The sequence below is a fragment of the Neltuma alba genome, unplaced genomic scaffold (assembly GCF_004799145.2).
Source record: "Neltuma alba isolate B1F8T4 unplaced genomic scaffold, ASM479914v2 tig00010984_pilon, whole genome shotgun sequence".
NCBI lineage: Eukaryota > Viridiplantae > Streptophyta > Magnoliopsida > Fabales > Fabaceae > Neltuma > Neltuma alba.
Window position 1 is genome coordinate 203,669 of NW_021635745.1, and position 17,901 is coordinate 221,569.

Genomic DNA, 17,901 nt, shown 5'->3' on the forward strand with positions numbered 1-17,901 from the left:
AAGATAACATGCATGGGTACGTTGAGGATAGGTATGATGATTACGTAGGTCCATACGAACTATCAACTAACTAATAACCCATCCTCAAAGAAAAGTCGTCCAAATCGATCTTCTATTTAAGAATTTTCTCTATAAATATCCCTCAAATCCTTTTCTTCTTTCATCACTCACAAGCCTTCTTCTTCTTCTTGAAGTTCTCCATCACTTAGGTGCCTGAGGTTGAGTCTGCTGCACGCAGAAACCTCATCGTCAGTGCATCAGATTTCAGACACACAAATCATATAATGGAACTTCAAGGTTACGGAAGAAGGATGATCAAGGGGCTTGCCTTCTGCTTCGTGTTTCTGATATTGAATGCTTCTTCTTCTTCTGGTGCTCGTAATTTGCTGAGCACTAACAGAGGCTCATCCTCACAACACCACAAGCTCAGAAGACAGCTTGTTGAAAATGGACTTGGTCCCACTCCTCCCATGGGGTAGGTTACTTAGTAACTCCTCTTTCATTGTTTGTATACGCGTAATGTTTATTCATAAACTAAGCTCTTCTAGTAAACCATGTATTTATGTGACATGAATAGTCTAACTCGTTTGTTCTATACTTCATTAATTAGTAACCCCACTTTTCATTATTTGTGTACATGTACCATTTTTAATGATCTCATGGCTATTTAATGTTAGAAATTAGTTTGAATCATCAAAGATTATGTGTATAATATAACGCATTATATTGGTGTCATCAGATGGAATAGTTGGAATCATTTTCAGTGTGACATTAACGAGGAGATGATTCGCGAAACAGGTAAAATTTTCATGTAAATATATGTTATTCGAGATTAAAAGAATTTATATTTCTGAGTGTTTGATAGTAATCTCATAACTATTGACAAGTTTTTTTTTTTTTTTGGTTTTTTGAATTACAGCTGATGCGATTGTATCAACGGGCCTTGCTGCCTTAGGGTATCAATATATCAATTTGGGTAAGCAAATGTAGTTTTCTTACCTATGGATTCAATTTTTCGGGGAAAAAAAACTATTTTTAAATTTTTAATAATTAGATATTATTTTACCCTGATTTTAGATGATTGCTGGGCTGAACTTGATCGAGATTCTGAGGTATATAATGAGTTGTTTTCTTTTCGCTGTTGTTTAATTTGTTTTTATTTCTTTTCGTGATTCTAATAAATATCCATCAGTTGCCTTATTTATTTCTTTATTCTTTATTTTTTTAAAAAAATTGAAACTGTGGCAGGGAAATATGGTTCCAAAAGCATCAAAATTCCCATCAGGAATTAAGGCTCTTGCTGATTACGTCCACGGCAAAGGATTGAAGCTTGGGGTTTATTCTGATGCAGGGTATCCAAATATGAACCCTGAAGTTCATAATCAATACCAATATTAATTAATTTAATGAAGGAATTTATAATCTCTTGAATAATTTTTGTACAGAAATCAAACGTGCAGCAAGCAGATGCCTGGATCACTAGGACATGAAGAGCAAGATGCAAAAACATTTGCTTCCTGGGTACAAGATACATCATCACGCATATATGCTTCAAAATCATTCAGAGCATTATTAATATAATTGGAGCAATCAATCTCATGTTTAGAATATTTCTCAGGGGGTTGATTTCTTGAAGTATGATAACTGCGAGAATCTCAATATAAGCCCAAAAGAGAGGTATTTTTAGCCTTCAAGACTGTCCACTTAGCATCTAAAAATTAGATATTTTTATGATACGATGTTACTTATTGTATGAACAAATTCATAAATACAGGTACCCTAAAATGTCTGAAGCATTACTGAATTCTGGAAGGCCAATCTTCTTCTCCATGTGTGAATGGTGAGTCCTTTCTCACTTTGGTTCTACATATATTTTGACGGATAAAGTAGGTTTATGATCTTCATATTTCCAATAAAGCCATAGAAATATATATATATATATATATATATATCCTTCTGTTTTAGGAGTTATGTATTTATTTGTAATAATTATGAACTTGCAGGGGCCAAGAGGACCCAGAACTTTGGGCCAAAAATGTAGGAAATAGTTGGAGAACAACCGGAGATATTGAAGATAAATGGGAAAGGTATGAAACAAACATTATGAAATGATTATGTATATAATGTGATTGGAATTAATGAAATAATTTTTAATATTGATGGATAACTAATAATATGAAATACTCTGTTGCCAGCATGACAAATATCGCTGATGCAAATGACAGATGGGCATCTTATGCTGGACCAGGGGGGTGGAATGGTAATTAATTAACTTAACATGTTAATTAATCACTTTTTGTTATTGCTAATTCGTTAGTTAAGAGGTAATGTGTGTAATTAAGAGTTGAGATTATATACATCCTCAAAATGTTGGAAACAGATCCAGACGTGCTAGAAGTTGGAAATGGAGGAATGACCACTGAAGAATATCGCTCCCATTATAGCATCTGGGCTTTGGCTAAGGTACATATATATTATATATATCAATCATAAGGAAAAATTTCTTTTACTGAACATTAGCACACATATAGATATATAATCCAAATTAAATTAAGAAAAGTGTGTTATGTAAATGTGCAGGCTCCTCTGTTGATTGGTTGTGACGTTCGGGCAATGGACAATACAACTTACGAACTAATAACCAACAAGGAAGTTATTGCTGTTAACCAAGGCATGTCCCACACACACACACACACACAACAACCATTTTCCTCTACGTCCCTTTCTTCATCAAAATACAGAACTCTCTAACTTCTGATATATAAAACTGGCTGTGATATTTCAGACAGCTTAGGAGTTCAAGGAAAGAAGGTGAAAAGTGAAGATGGTTTGGAGGTAATATCTTCTTTCCCATACCTTTATCCCCATATATATACACACACACACACACTGCTCCAATCCTTACTATAGGACCTAATTGATCAATTGATATTAATCTTATATGTAATACCTATTTCACAAGTTTATCGATTTTTTGTTAAAACACATATTATATTAACTAATTTAATTGACATTCTTAACTTGCTCAAATTAGTTAAATGGGTTTAATTACATTAAAAACCAAAGAAGTATATATATATATATATATATAATTAATTTGTGAAGCACAAGTGTTAGCTTTCTGAATTAGAAGACAAGTCGCTGAAAAAGAAAAAGAAAAAAAAATTGGCAGGTATGGGCTGGTCCTCTTAGTGATAACAGAGTAGCAGTGGTTCTATGGAACAGAAGTTCGTCAAAAGCGACTGTGACTGCTCATTGGTCTGACATTGGGTTAGAAGCAGAGAAAGTTGTAGGTGCAAGAGATTTATGGGAGGTGAGAAATTATATATATAGTTCAAGTTACTAATAATAATAATAATTACTACTACTACTACTTTTTCAATTAAGGACTCAGGTTATATTAAAGAACTTTTCTGATTTTGCCATATATGAATTATTCAGCATTCTACACAAGCCTCGGTTTCGGGACAAATTTCTGCTGAACTGGATTCTCATGCTTCCAAGATGTTTGTTTTGACTCCAAATTAAGCTCCAAACTTTATGAAGAAGAAGACGACGAAGGGGATGCAGAAGTTAGCTAAAATAGACAAGCATTCGAGCATAAGAAAATAAATATGTAATTTTTTTTACAATTAAAAAATCTGTTTTAGACATGGTTGAATAAGACAGATTTATCAGATGTTTCTGATCGGTATTATTAGTAATACTATAGTTGGACCATTTAGCTGTATTGATTTTAATACAATAAATGGTTTTCTATTATTCAATATGCATGTTATATATCAATACGTCTGAATTTGTCTATATGTTTTTATGGTTATTCGCTGGTGAATATATGGGTAAATAATTTTAAATTGTGTAATCGAAAATTAATTAACTAATCGCACAATTATTAGCAAGAGAGTGAAAGATAGAAACAGTAAAAGCCAAGAGGATTTCGCTTCTGATGGCATTTACTCTTGAGTACTTAGAGAGAGTATAATAAGTGCTCCTTTTGATTTTCTATACAAGAAAAAAATAAATCGAATTATGTATATCTAAACATTGATTAAAATTAGTTATGACAATAAATATATAAAATGCATTTTATTTTTAAAAACATTTTTATTTATGCAAAAAAAGTTTGTGAATGAGAGAGAATATATAAATAAGAAAAAGGGGCACGTAACCATGTAAGAGATGATTAATGCAGTGATATTATATATAATTAATAAAAACAATGAAAAAATTCGTGACAAAAACTATATTATATATATATATATATATATATATATATATATATAAGATCAAACAGTTAGAAACTCGTAATTAGTTATATCTAGTCACAACTATTTAACATCATAGAAGTGATAATAGTCACTTGTCTTAACACCCTTGAAATATTCAGTAAAGCTCTATTAGTGGATTCTACCTAGGATTTCGTGGTCAAAATTTAGGATAAAATGCTTAAATACCCAAGAAGTACTCTTCTGATCCTATTTATAAGATACTTTCAGCATATTTCACACAGACCAAGGAAAACCTTAAAATGTATTAACTTTATATTAAAATATAACAATTTTTAACTTTACCCATATTTAATATATACACTTTTCAAAAGAGATAATTGCTTATACTATAATAAATGAAGGATAAAACAGTACATTCATGCTAAAAATTTAATTAAGTGACTTATAAACAGGATAAAAAAAATTCTCTCTCTGCCCTATAAATAGGACCAGAGGAGTATATAATAATGAGCACTCAACACTTGAAATTTTTTTTGGGCTTTTATATACCCCGAAAATTTATTTTCGTAGCAAAAATAATACTCTGGCCATTATCTATTGTTAAGTATGACCATTAAATTATGTGGTTTAACTGATGTCTTTAACGATCGGTAGATAACGGTCAAGATCATAAATGCTACAAAATAAAACTTTCATGATATATAAGAGCTAAAAAAACTTTCAGATGTTGAGTGCTCCTTAATCGATACTTCTAAGGTATTTAAGCATATTATCATGTCAAGATTTTATATAAAAATTCAACTTTAAAAAGCATATTTTTAAAATAAATTATAGATACATCTTTTATATTTTAAAGATATATTTTTTTGAGCTGAATAGAAAGACAAATAAAAGTCATCAAGTAAAAATGTTTTAGTTGAAATATTTACAATTAAACAAAAATATAACATGAATTTTTGTTTTAAAAAAATCTTTGTATATTTACAAAATGATGTATATTATAATGTCAAAAAATTTGCGTCACATATTTAAATAAAGGTTGAATCACTCGTTTTTCTTTGTTGTCAAGATTTTGTTGCTTACAAAGGAAGATGCAGGAAATCAAGTTCTAACTTTTGCCTTTTCTTTCTCATAAACAAGTACAGTCTTTTCACATTTTTTTCTTATTACAATCAAGTTATTTTAAAATTTCAAATTAATTAACAAGTTTAATGGGACCTTTTTATAGTATTTTATGTTTCATGAGACCTTAATATCATTTCCCCTTAACATAATTTATTTTTATTAAACAATTACTGAAACATTTGATGGTATCAGAGTGAAGTTTATAATTTAAATTTATGAAGAATAGTTTAACTTAAAAAAAACATGAAAAACTAAACTAACCAAAAAAATTTCATTCACAAAGAAAGAGACAAAAACAATATTGAGAAGTGAAAAAAAAGAGATAAAAATGAATCAAGAAATGAGAAGTATAAGAGAACCGAAACTTTTACTCTGATACCAATAATTTGTAATCTCATTTATTAGTTTAGGGATGTGTTTTTTTTAATTTAAAACTAATGCTTTTTTTTTACTAAATGAAAATAAATGTCAAACATTTTTTTATTATTTTTTGCTGCATGCATTGTACTATTTTTACATAACAAATATTGTTTTCCATTTTCATTTTATATAAGAAACAATGCACTGTTAGTAGAGGAGAGACATTAGACCATTAAAATAATGAGAAAAAAAAAGTCATATATTTATAAATGGGAGTTTGGTCTAAAGAGAATATGAAAAACTAAAATCTAAAAATAAATTTTGTTCGCAAAAAAGAGATTAAAAAAAATAAATATCAGGAAGCAAAAAGAAAAAGTGACTAGAGAGAGGAATTGAGGAGAGAGAAGCGTAACAAAATTAAAAGACCCCATTCTAATACTAGAGTTAAAAAAATAAATATATTAAAGATTATATTTATATAATTATTGCAGTTTTACTCCTAGTAATCATATGAAAATCTAGATATAAATTTTTTAAATAAATTACGTCTTTAATTCCTTAATTTTAATTGATTTTTAATTAAGAAACTATGTTATTTTTCTAATTGATAAATTTCTTTAATTAAAAATATACCCTAGATTAATATAGTATAAATTGAAAAACTTGGAAATATAAGAAGTATTCATGTTGGTCCAATTCTTTAATTTTATATTAAATTTTAATTTATTCTTTTAATATCATTAAGTTGCTTTTAATCGTTTAAATTTAAAAATATAGTTAAACTCCTCTTTTTACTTAATTAAAAAAAATACTCACACAGAAGTAAACTGATTATTTTTAATAAATTTAGTTATCTCATGTTAATTGCGTAAATGAAAAAAAAGCATTAGGCCAATTAATGGAATGTGGTTGGAAATTTTTGTTATAAGCGAGTTTTAGATTGTTTGTGAATAACTCTTCAAATAAGTAAAATATAAAACTTTTTCTTATAAAAAGAAAATTATTTATTTATTTGTTATGAAAGAAGCATAAGGACTGTGCTGAATCTATCGTCACCTCAAAACTCAAATGGACGCCACACAAAATTTAGTCAATTTTAAAAATATAATGATGTATAAAAAACCGCTTTATCCATATCCCACAATTCATGGAAAAAGTTACATCACTCTTTGTGGTTTTAAGGGAAAACAATTCTAGAAGTATCTATTTTTTTTTTTCTAATTTTTAATTTAGTATCTATGTATTTTTTTTTCTCTAAATTAAATTTTTAATTTTTCTCTATTAACAGTATTACTCTTAAATGGAGATTAAAAATACTAATAGAACAAAGTTACAAGAGCAATATTGATAAAAAGATTAAAATTAAATAATTTAATTAAGAGAAAAAATGCATATGCATCAAATTAAAAATTAAAAGAAAGTATAGTTACTTTCAACATGGTTTTCTATTCTATTTCAACCAAATCTTCCAACTTGAGTTATCCTTCAAGTGGGAACTGATTTTAAAACTGTACAAATATTACGCGGACACGCCGTTATTCATATCTTTCCTGCTAAAGGGTTCATGATTTATTTTGTGGGAACCGAAATTAATTAAATTTTATTTTTCCTTCCTGGTCGTCGATCCATCAATTGTTATCAACAAATGTAGGACAACGAGGGCAAGTTATATTATTCATAAATTATAAAAAAAATGTCGCTTATTATAAATTTTATATGGTTATATATTATTATCTTATATGTATTATTTAAGGATAAGATAAACATTGGAAAAACCAAAGCACGAAAATATACGCCGACAACCACTTAATAGTATAATTAGTTTACATAACAGCAATAAGAATTATTTAGTCTCGTGATATCCCATCATATTTGAGGCTTTCAGCATATGTAATATTCTTTCTGAAGCTATGTGTTTATATTTAGCATTTCTAAGTCACCATCATACAATAAAATTGGCGATCAAAATTACAAGTGACATTAGTTCACTGCAATTTTCATGGTTTCTATATTGAATTCCTAACTAAAAATGGCCAACAAAGCACAACCAATTTGATTGTTTTATAATAAAGTTGTAAAAGCAGCAAATTGAAGGTTTTTTTTCCCCAACTAAAGAGGAAATAAAACGGAAAGAAAGAAATAAGAAAGATATCAAGATAACATGCATGGGTATGTTGAGGATAGGCATGATTACGTAGGTCCATACGAACTATCTAACTAACTAATAACCCATCTTTTAAGAAAAGTCCTCCAAATCGATCTTCTCTTTCAGAATTTTCTCTATAAATATCCCTCAAATCCTTTTATTCATTCATCACTCACAAGCCTTCTTCTTCTTCTTCTTGAAGTTCTCCACCACTTTGCTGCTTGAGGTGCCTGAGTCTGTAGCACGCAGAAACCTCATTCTCAGTGTTCAGACACACAAATAGTATAATGGAACATCAGGTTTATGGAAGAAGGATGATCGCAGGGCTTGCCTTGTGCTTCGTGTTTCTGATATTGAATGCTTCTTCTTCCTCTGGTGCTCGTTTCCTGAGCACTAACAGAGACTTATCCACACAACACCACAAGCTCCGAAGACAGCTGGTCGAAAATGGACTTGGACTCACTCCTCCAATGGGGTATGTTACTTAGTAACTTCTGTTTCTTTGTTTGTATACACGTAATATTTATTCATAATCTAAACTCTTCTAGTAAAGCATGTATTTATGAGACGTGAAATTTTGATATATCTCAAAGGTGTGGCATCCAACACGTTGTTTTCCAATAATATCCAGTATCATAATCTTGTTTATAATACATCTAACATCAAGATGTGCCATAAATAAGAGTGTAGTGCTCGAAACACCAGAAAAATAATATCAAAATAATGCAATTGAGATGCTACTTCAAGCCATTTTAAATGCTATAAGCACGACTCGAGCAGTTTTCTTCATATATGACTATTTGATGTTAGAAATTTGTTGGATAATCAAAGATAATGTATGTAATGCATTTTTGGTGTTAGATGGAATAGTTGGAACCACTTTCAGTGCGACATTACGGAGGAGATGATTCGGGAAACAGGTAATTTTTCCATACTAATTAATACACTACTCAAGATTAAAAGAATTTATACTACAAAGTCTTTTATATGAATTTTATAATTAATCTGCTTTCTAAATTATATCACAGCTGATGCAATGGTGTCAACGGGTCTTGCTGCTTTAGGGTACCAATATATCAATTTAGGTAAGTATATATGATTTATTTGTCGATTAATTCAGTTTTGCTAAATGCTTTTTTTTTTTTTTTGCAAACACGTATTATTTTTCATTTTTATGAATTTAAATATTATTTTTTGTTGATTTTAGATGATTGTTGGGCTGAACTTGATCGAGATTCCGAGGTATCTAATGACTTGTTTACTTTTGTTTGAATTTCTTTTCATTTTAAATCAATATTAATTTATTTATGCATCTTTTATCTGTTTAAAATCTAAAATGAAAATTAAAACTGTGGCAGGGAAATATGGTTCCTAAAGCTTCAAAATTTCCATCAGGAATTAAGGCTCTAGCTGATTATGTCCATAGCAAAGGATTGAAGCTGGGAATTTATTCTGATGCTGGGTATATATTAACATTTTAATTAACCCCTAAAATTTTGGTCCGTTGTACAAAAGTTCATCTGCAATATAATTAAAATATTAATGATGTCTTAAAAATAAATTCTACAGAAATCAAACTTGCAGTAAGCAAATGCCTGGATCGCTAGGACATGAAGAACAAGATGCAAAAACATTTGCTTCCTGGGTAGGCACATCTATAAGTTATATTTGCTTCAAAGTTATTTGGAACTTTATATATCAAAATTATTACAAGGTTATAACTATTTCCTGTTTAAATATCGTTTAGGGTGTTGATTTCTTGAAGTACGATAATTGTGAGAATCTTAACATAAGCCCAAAAGAGAGGTATTTCTAGCCTCATCTCTCTCTCTCTCTCTCTATATCTCTCTGTGTGTGTGTGTGTGTAAAATAAAACACAGACTGATAATACAATATCATGATTCTTGGATGAACACATATAGGTACCCCAAAATGTCTAAAGCTTTATTGAACTCCGGAAGGCCAATTTTCTTCTCCATGTGTGAATGGTTAGTCCTCTCCTCATATTGGTTATATTTTTTACAGACAAATTAGGCTTCTGATTCTCAAATATCCAATGAAGTCATAAATCCTTTTGTTTAAGGAGCTTGAATATAAATTGCATTGATTTATGATCAGGGGCCAAGAAGACCCAGAACTTTGGGCCAGAAATGTAGGGAATAGTTGGAGAACAACAGGAGATATTGAGGATAAATGGGAAAGGTATGGTATAAACACTATAAGAAATACTTAACTCCATGTATATATATTATATTAGTATTTATAAATTAATTCTTAATGTGCATGGATGACTAATAATATATGAAAAATTACTTTGTTGCCAGTATGACAAATATTGCAGATGCAAATGACAGACGGGCATCTTATGCTGGACCTGGGGGATGGAATGGTAAATAACTTCTCATTTCTAATATATTAATTAAGAGTAAATACATAATTAATAATAGTTAACATCATTCTTAAAATGGGGGAACAGATCCAGATATGTTGGAAGTTGGAAATGGAGGAATGACCACTGAAGAATATCGTTCCCATTTCAGCATCTGGGCATTGGCTAAGGTACGAACCTAGGAATAAAAAGAAAAAAAAAAAGAAAGAAGAAGCTAAGAACAGAAGATTTATTGGACTTTACCAATACATGGTCGTAAATTAATTAAACAAGATGTGTTATGTGTTATGTGCAATTACTTACAGGCTCCTTTGTTGGTTGGCTGCGATGTTCGAGCAATGGATTCCACAACATTCGAACTGTTAACTAATAACGAAGTTATTGCTGTCAACCAAGGCATGACTCATACATTAAAACTACCTCTTCTATATGGACCTTTAATTCCTCAAATATCCAAAAAAAGACTCAAAAAATTAATATAGAGATTCTCATTATGTTGCAGACAGCTTAGGAGTTCAAGGAAAGAAGGTGAAGAGTGAAGATGGTTTGGAAGTAATCTCTTCTTTTCCCACCTTTATATATCCCCATAATTAATTTATGAATTGTGCCACATATCTTGAGTCATACAAATATATTTAGGCACTTTAAATTGTCATTTTTTTTGGGTATGTAAAAATAGTGTTAATTTTAAGGAACACAGCTATCTTAACAGAGAAAACAACATATATATGAATATAATGATGCAGGTATGGGCTGGTCCTCTCAGTGATAACAGAATAGCAGTGATTTTGTGGAACAGAAGTTCATCAAAAGCAACTGTGACTGCTTCCTGGTCTGATATAGGCTTAGAACCCGCCAGAGTTGTAGATGCTCGAGATCTTTGGGAGGTAATAAGAGTTTATATATATAGTTCAAGTTAACTATTATTACTATTATATTATTTCAATTCAAAGAGAGTCAGCAAGTCATATTAAGGATTTTTTTTCTCCCTAAATTTTCTTGTTTTGGTTTGAATTTTGTGATCAGCATTCTACACAGACATCGGTTTCGGCACAAATCTCTGCAGAACTGGATTCACATGCTTGCAAGATGTATGTTCTCACTCCCAATTAACCTCCAGATTGTTGAAGACGACGAGCACGGCCAAGCGGATATATGCACAAGTTATTAAAATGCAAGGATGTTCAAGCAGCAGAAAATAAATATGTGATTTATTTTACAATAAAAAATATTTATAGACATAATTGAGAATAAGACAGCTTTATGAGATGTCTTTCTGATATTATTTGTATTGTCGGACCATTATATTGAGCTGTATTGATTTTAATATATGGTTAAATGATGATTATGGTTTTAAATGGTTCTTTAATATTCAATTTACGTGATATATAAAAATATATGTATCATGAAGTTGTTTTCATATATCATATATATATATATATAAATATATTATGGTTTCATGCCTACTTGCAATTCATTTTTGAATTAGTCATGTAATCCGAAATTAATTAATTAAGCATGCAAGTAGTATTAGAGAGTGAAAGATAGATCTGGTCTTTATGGAATGAGCACATGGATTCTCAAATCTGATTCATGCCAAAACGCATAGCTTTGATGGTTCTCATTTGTCTTTCTTTGACCTGTTCTGCCATTTTCGTGGTCTTTAATTGTTATTTTGTGAATTTCTCTCCAAGTGACAAATATTGCATCCAAAGTCTCTTGCGTAATATGACGAAGTGCTACAAGAATAAAAGAAATAACACGCAAAATAATAACTCAAACAGTAGTGGGAAAAATATGAAGAAAAGTCATCCGTTAATTCGTATTAATTTTGTCCTTAATTAGCTCGCGTAATTGATTAAACTAGATTGATGGAAAATTTTGCTTCAAAATTAGGATGTGCTGCTGGCTTATCTCACCATACTTTCTCTCATTTTCTTCCTTCTTATTATTGGAGCAAATGGTTGAGGTTTCATATTTTATAAAGTTATTAATTTTTCTATTTTAATGTAATATGCTGTCATGAATTGTTCAAGTTTTAACATTTTAAATTTATTTTTTTATTTTTATTGTAATCCTATAATAATTTTATAAGATATTAAATCTTAATCATTCAATTTTCAATCAAAAGTTGTCGGAGATTGTATGAGCAGAAAAAAAGGGAAAAAAAAGACGAAAAGAAAGGAGAAAAAACCGAATTAAGAGAGATACATGCATGTCAAATGTTTCATTACAAATATCGGTCCATTTAGGTTTTTTTCCCTAATTTTTTTTACATAAATTGAAATTGAGAATAATGACGTAATGATAAATATTTTAAAAAAAAAAGAAAGAAAAAAGGACAAGGAGGCAAAGGATTATCAGGCAGTCGGCGAAAAAGGGCTTTGGCTTCTTCTGCCGCCGCCGTACAAACACCTTCCGGCAAACCGGCTCATACTGCGCCCTTCTCCATATATACTTCTTTTTAATATATAAAATACAAAAACTATATCGATTTATATAATGTTATATTATTAAATCAACAGGAAAAATGTATTTTATTATATATCATGTACAACTAAAATATTTCCACTGACATTCAAATTCACATCATGTTTTCATTAATTTTCGCCTCATTAACGACCATCGATCTTAAATGCCCCAGCACCATAATAATGGAGGTGACAAAGTGCACTAGAATAATTTGAATGAAATAATAAATCAAAATAAAATTAAGGGAAAATTTTTCGTAGGTCTTCTCAAATAAAAAAAAATTCACAGAGAAGTCAAAAATTTCATATTTACAAGTCAAACTTATTTTCTTACCAAGGACCCTAAAATTAAACTCCCACTAGTCTCTTTACTTCATTTACTGATATTAATATTAATTGCTAATGAATTAAACGCTGCAAGTTAAGTTTGTTTTAAAATAACTCTTCGGGCCTTTAACTCTTCGGGCCTTTAGTATCAGGCATTTTTTATGGATCCTATTACTAAATACTATTTTTAGACCGACTAATCCGGATTGAGACTTGCAACCAAGATATTTTTTTCCCTTAGTTCTTGATCTAGTGGCGGACCAATTAATGCCACAAGTAGGCCGGTACGTTAGCAAAGTTAACTATTAGGTATATGCATTTGTATAATTGCTTTAAAAATTATATTAATGCAACTGTACTGCCTAACTCCAGAGAGTTACAAAGAAATTATACTAATATATATCACTTATTTTTCTATTTGAACTCAACTTAAACCTTAGAATATTCATGATCATGATAGTTTATTATCACTATATATATATGAATCTGTATACTGATATCCAAAACAATTTGCATGCATTTTTACTTGTTGTAAATGCAGGTAGTCGGAAATTCAATTTGACATGTTTCTCTAAAAAGAAAGAAAACAGAAAGAAATTCTAAACATCATGTACTTAACTCCTATATATTCTGCTACCGCCTCCTAATAAACATCCATTTTCTAGTGTAAATGACACTGTAACATGTGTCATAAATTTAGAATGGAGAAGTAACAGTGATATATTAAATCGGTATTGAGAATAGACATGATTATTCATTAAATACTTCCGGAAATCTATCAAGCCGCTACCTGTTTCTGCATTTGTGTGTGCGCGTGTGTGTGTTCGAAAACCTAATACCTATAGCTACCTCCCAACCTTTCTGCTTCTTCTTCCCCTTTTTCTTCTGAACAGATCTGAATAGAAATTTCAAATTTCCGATTGATCGACCAGACAGAAATGGGACATAAATTTTGTGAAAGAAGGATGAAGACAGGGATTGCCTTGTGGATCATGCTATTAAACATCTCTTGTCTATGTGGTGGCCGTTTGTTGAACATCAACAGAGAAGAATCAGTACTTTTTGAAAATGGAGTTGGTCAGACTCCTCCTATGGGGTAAGTTAGTTCACAATTCTTAAGAAACTACTCTCTTCATCCATCTAACCTCTATCTTCTTCGATTTCCAGGAATCGGATCCTAATTACTGATCTGTGAATTCTAATAATGATAATATATATACCATCTCTTTAATCAATATATAATCATAGATATAAATATAGAACTAGATATGGGGCTTATATGGTTTTGTATGAAGTTTAAGAAATGAGTTATGTTGTTTGATGAATTATAAATAACGTGACTTTCTATATATTCCACATAATAATCTGATGTAAAATTTATAAGCGCCGTGGATTTTTTTGTTTCCTCGTAATATTTGAAGCATATATTTATTTTAATGTAAAGGTAAATACTTTTCTTTTCTATCCTTAACATATAAACTAGATAACTAATTTGTAGAGATTAAAAAGAATTAATTATATTCATCATATTAACAAAATTAGGACCGAAGGGAGTAGTATAAATAGTAAGTATATATATCGAAAATTAAAGCTCCCTTTATAGTATATAATATAATTAAAATCGCAAATCATGAACTAAATTACTTGCAAGCAAAGACATTTTATATTGTTCAGTCCCAAAAAAAAAGACATTTTATATTGTTGTACATTATCCCTAAATTATCTAACCCCTAATTAATCTAACCCTTCCAAATTACTTAATTATTCAGGTGATATGAGACTTAATCATGTTACAAACTAATATTGATATACTCCTCGGATCCTTAATATAGAACCTAGTTGTTAAGTTAATTTTAGTCCTAAATATAAGATCTATTTCTCATATTTATCAATTTTTTTCTAACTACTTCTTTGGATACTCCTCAACCATAATCAAGTGAGTGAGAAGGAAGAATATTAAAAAGATGATTATAGTATCTTAAAAAAACATGTTATATTTTTATAATTAACTAACTTACCCAATTTCCTTAATATAATCAAACTAGTTAAATAAGTTTTATATTAAGGACTGAAGGAGTATTATTTTTACAAATGATGTATAAGGAAAGTTTTATATCCTCCTATATATATTTCGATAAAACATATATGAGTGACTGTTAATTAAGCAACAACGGTTAAATTTTAATCATACCAGTCCTCTTAGCTTATTAAAGATGATAATTGTGATCAGATGGAATAGCTGGAACCACTTTCAGTGTGACATTAATGAGGAGATGGTTAGAGAAACAGGTGATTAATTTTGTAATATACATATTAATTCGCTAGCAATATTCAGAGTTTACAACAACAACAAAAATCTTTAATACGGATTTTAAATTACAGCTGATGCAATGGTATCAACAGGACTTGCAGATTTAGGGTACCAGTATATCAATATAGGTATGGTAGTATAAAATTTCTGAATAATTAATTATATAATTTCGTTGTTTCTCACATATTTATTGATTGATCGCTATTTTTTAATACCTTTCTTTTTTCAACTTGAGATGATTGTTGGGCTGAACTTGATCGCGACGTCGAGGTATATAATCATTGGCTTTTATTTTTGTTATTTTTAGCTTAAATTGTAGTTATTATACCTATTTGTTTGTTCATTCATTCAGTCAAAATCCATATATATAAAAATTGAATCTGTGGCAGGGAAATATGGTTCCTAAAGCTTCAAATTTCCATCAGGAATTAAGGCTTTGGCTGATTATGTTCACAGCAAAGGATTGAAGTTTGGAATTTATTCTGATGCTGGGTAACCGCATTTAATTATAACCGTACCATCAAACTTTGATCCATTATTGCAAACAAGTTCATCATCAATATTACTAATATATCTTGAAATAATTAACTTCTAATCTGCAGGATTCAAACGTGTAGTAAGCAAATGCCCGGATCACTTGGACATGAAGATCAGGATGCAAAAACATTTGCTTCCTGGGTATATATTTACAACTCACCTATATAAATAAAAGATACGCCCGCGCGCGCGCACATTTTGCTTCAAACTCATTTCGAACTCATACACACAGACACACAACTCACCATTTCAAATTCTTCTGTTCAGGAAAGAAAAGAACTCAGTCATCTTGTTTAAATTATATGAAGAATTTTAAGTAGATTCTGTTTGAATATTGTTTAGGGTGTGGATTTCTTGAAGTACGATAATTGCGAGAATAGTAATATAACAGCAAAGGAGAGGTATATTTTTGGGCTTTAAATCCATATGCGTGTTTCTCTCTGCGCACTATTTATGAATCTTATAAGACTCAAAAAAATCATCGTACGTATGAACAAAACAGGTACCCTCAAATGTCTGAAGCTTTATTAAACTCTGGGAAGAGGCAAATCTACTTTCCATGTGTGAATGGTGAGTCTTATCAGTGATTGTTTCCCACAGACAAACTGGCTAGTACTGGTTTTTCATATGTTCACACACACCACACACACACAGTGTCACTCTTCTGAAATGACATCCAGGAAAAATCATATCTCTAGAATTAAGGTTATTTAGCAAGTTTTAGAATGTGCATTATTTGTTAATGATAAACTAGTTTGTGAACTTGCAGGGGATCAGAAGGGCCAGCACTTTGGGCCAAAAATGTAGGGAACAGTTGGAGAACAACAGGAGATATTGAAGATAAATGGGAAAGGCACAATATTAGCATTTTTATATTAGCATCAATAAATTAAATTTTTTGTCTTAGATAACTAAAAATATAACTTAATTTCTTCCCAGCATGACAAATATAGCAGATGCAAATGACAAATGGGCATCTTATGCTGGACCCAGAAGTTGGAATGGTAACTAACCTCACTTATTACTAAGAGGAAATATATAATTAAGAGGTGACATGATTTATATCCTCAAAATGTGGAAACAGATCCGGATATGCTAGAAGTTGGGAATGGTGGAATGACAACCGAAGAATACCGTTGCCATTACAGCATCTGGGCATTAGCTAAAGTAATTAATAAGCAAAATAGTCTTACATTGAGAAGATTTTCTGTGTTTTCTAGAATAAACATATCTTTGTTAAAGCATGCCTTTTTGCCTAAATATGTAGGCTCCTTTGTTGATTGGTTGTGATGTTCGATCTATGGATTCCGCAACATTCGAACTACTATCCACAAGGAAGTCATCGATGTGAACCAAGGCATGAAGCTACTTTGTCCACCTAACTTTCTTCATAAACCCAAGAGAAAAGAATAAATAATAAGGCTCTAAAATCTTCTTGTTCTTCTTGTGATATATTGCAGACACCTAGGAGTTCAAGGAAGGAAGATGAAAAGTGAAGCTGGCTTGGAGGTAATAATGTCTTTTTCTGTCTTAAGTTGTCTTACAATATACCTGCATGTTTGTGTACAATTATGGACTCCCTCAAAGATGACTTTCAACTAAATGAGGAAAAATGTGACAGGTTTGGGCTGGTCCTCTCATAAGTATAACAAGTAGCAGTGGTTTTATGGAACAGAAGTTCATCAAAAAGCAAATGTGACTGCAGATTGGTCGGACATAGACTTAGACACTGGAAAAGTAGTAGATGCTCGAGATTTATGGCAGGTTAGAGATCAATTCAAAACTTATTTTACTATGAATTGTTGCATATAAAAGCATAGCTTGTGAATAATTTTTATTATTAATTAATTACTAGAGTGGGTGTCATGCATTTGTATGGAGCTTATGATAATTGTAATATTTGGTACTTATGAAGAATATAGCTTCTATGCCTTTTTTTATACTCCTCCGGTTCTTAGGACTCAATGGTTAAGTTGATTTTAATCTTAAATATAAGACCCATTTTT

At 30.4% G+C, this 17,901-nt stretch overlaps 2 protein-coding genes and 1 pseudogene across 2 annotated transcripts; all 3 read left to right on the forward strand.

The window, feature by feature from the left end:
- Positions 1-311: 311 nt before the first annotated feature.
- On the forward strand, positions 312-3,528 carry LOC114760513 (alpha-galactosidase-like). The gene is made up of 15 exons (XM_028949771.1): positions 312-475; positions 740-798; positions 920-976; positions 1,078-1,112; positions 1,249-1,352; positions 1,446-1,521; positions 1,619-1,677; positions 1,775-1,840; positions 2,004-2,087; positions 2,196-2,260; positions 2,381-2,463; positions 2,581-2,671; positions 2,786-2,835; positions 3,173-3,313; positions 3,442-3,528. Exons 1-15 carry the CDS (start codon positions 312-314, stop codon positions 3,526-3,528), a joined length of 1,221 nt encoding a protein of 406 aa, XP_028805604.1.
- A 4,646-nt stretch (positions 3,529-8,174) lies between these two features.
- Positions 8,175-11,362, forward strand: LOC114760514 (alpha-galactosidase-like). The gene is made up of 15 exons (XM_028949772.1): positions 8,175-8,335; positions 8,722-8,780; positions 8,889-8,945; positions 9,068-9,102; positions 9,219-9,322; positions 9,430-9,505; positions 9,608-9,666; positions 9,783-9,848; positions 9,979-10,062; positions 10,185-10,249; positions 10,337-10,419; positions 10,555-10,645; positions 10,752-10,801; positions 10,996-11,136; positions 11,276-11,362. The coding sequence occupies exons 1-15, from the start codon at positions 8,175-8,177 to the stop codon at positions 11,360-11,362; spliced, it is 1,218 nt and encodes a 405-aa protein (XP_028805605.1).
- A 2,623-nt stretch (positions 11,363-13,985) lies between these two features.
- LOC114760525 (alpha-galactosidase-like) lies at positions 13,986-17,659 on the forward strand (annotated as a pseudogene).
- Positions 17,660-17,901: the final 242 nt, after the last annotated feature.

What these genes read in the sequence shown, in the direction of transcription:
- LOC114760514 (XM_028949772.1), top strand. Translation starts at nt 8,175, where the DNA reads ATGATCGCAGGGCTTGCCTTGTGCTTCGTGTTTCTGATATTGAATGCT. An exon ending in TGGACCTGGGGGATGGAATG is followed by an intron (nt 10,250 to 10,336) that starts GTAAATAACTTC and finishes ATGGGGGAACAG; the next exon opens with ATCCAGATATGTTGGAAGTT. An exon ending in AGAGTGAAGATGGTTTGGAA is followed by an intron (nt 10,802 to 10,995) that starts GTAATCTCTTCT and finishes ATAATGATGCAG; the next exon opens with GTATGGGCTGGTCCTCTCAG.
- LOC114760513 (XM_028949771.1), top strand. Translation starts at nt 312, where the DNA reads ATGATCAAGGGGCTTGCCTTCTGCTTCGTGTTTCTGATATTGAATGCT. An exon ending in GGGGTTTATTCTGATGCAGG is followed by an intron (nt 1,353 to 1,445) that starts GTATCCAAATAT and finishes ATTTTTGTACAG; the next exon opens with AAATCAAACGTGCAGCAAGC. An exon ending in ATTGAAGATAAATGGGAAAG is followed by an intron (nt 2,088 to 2,195) that starts GTATGAAACAAA and finishes CTCTGTTGCCAG; the next exon opens with CATGACAAATATCGCTGATG.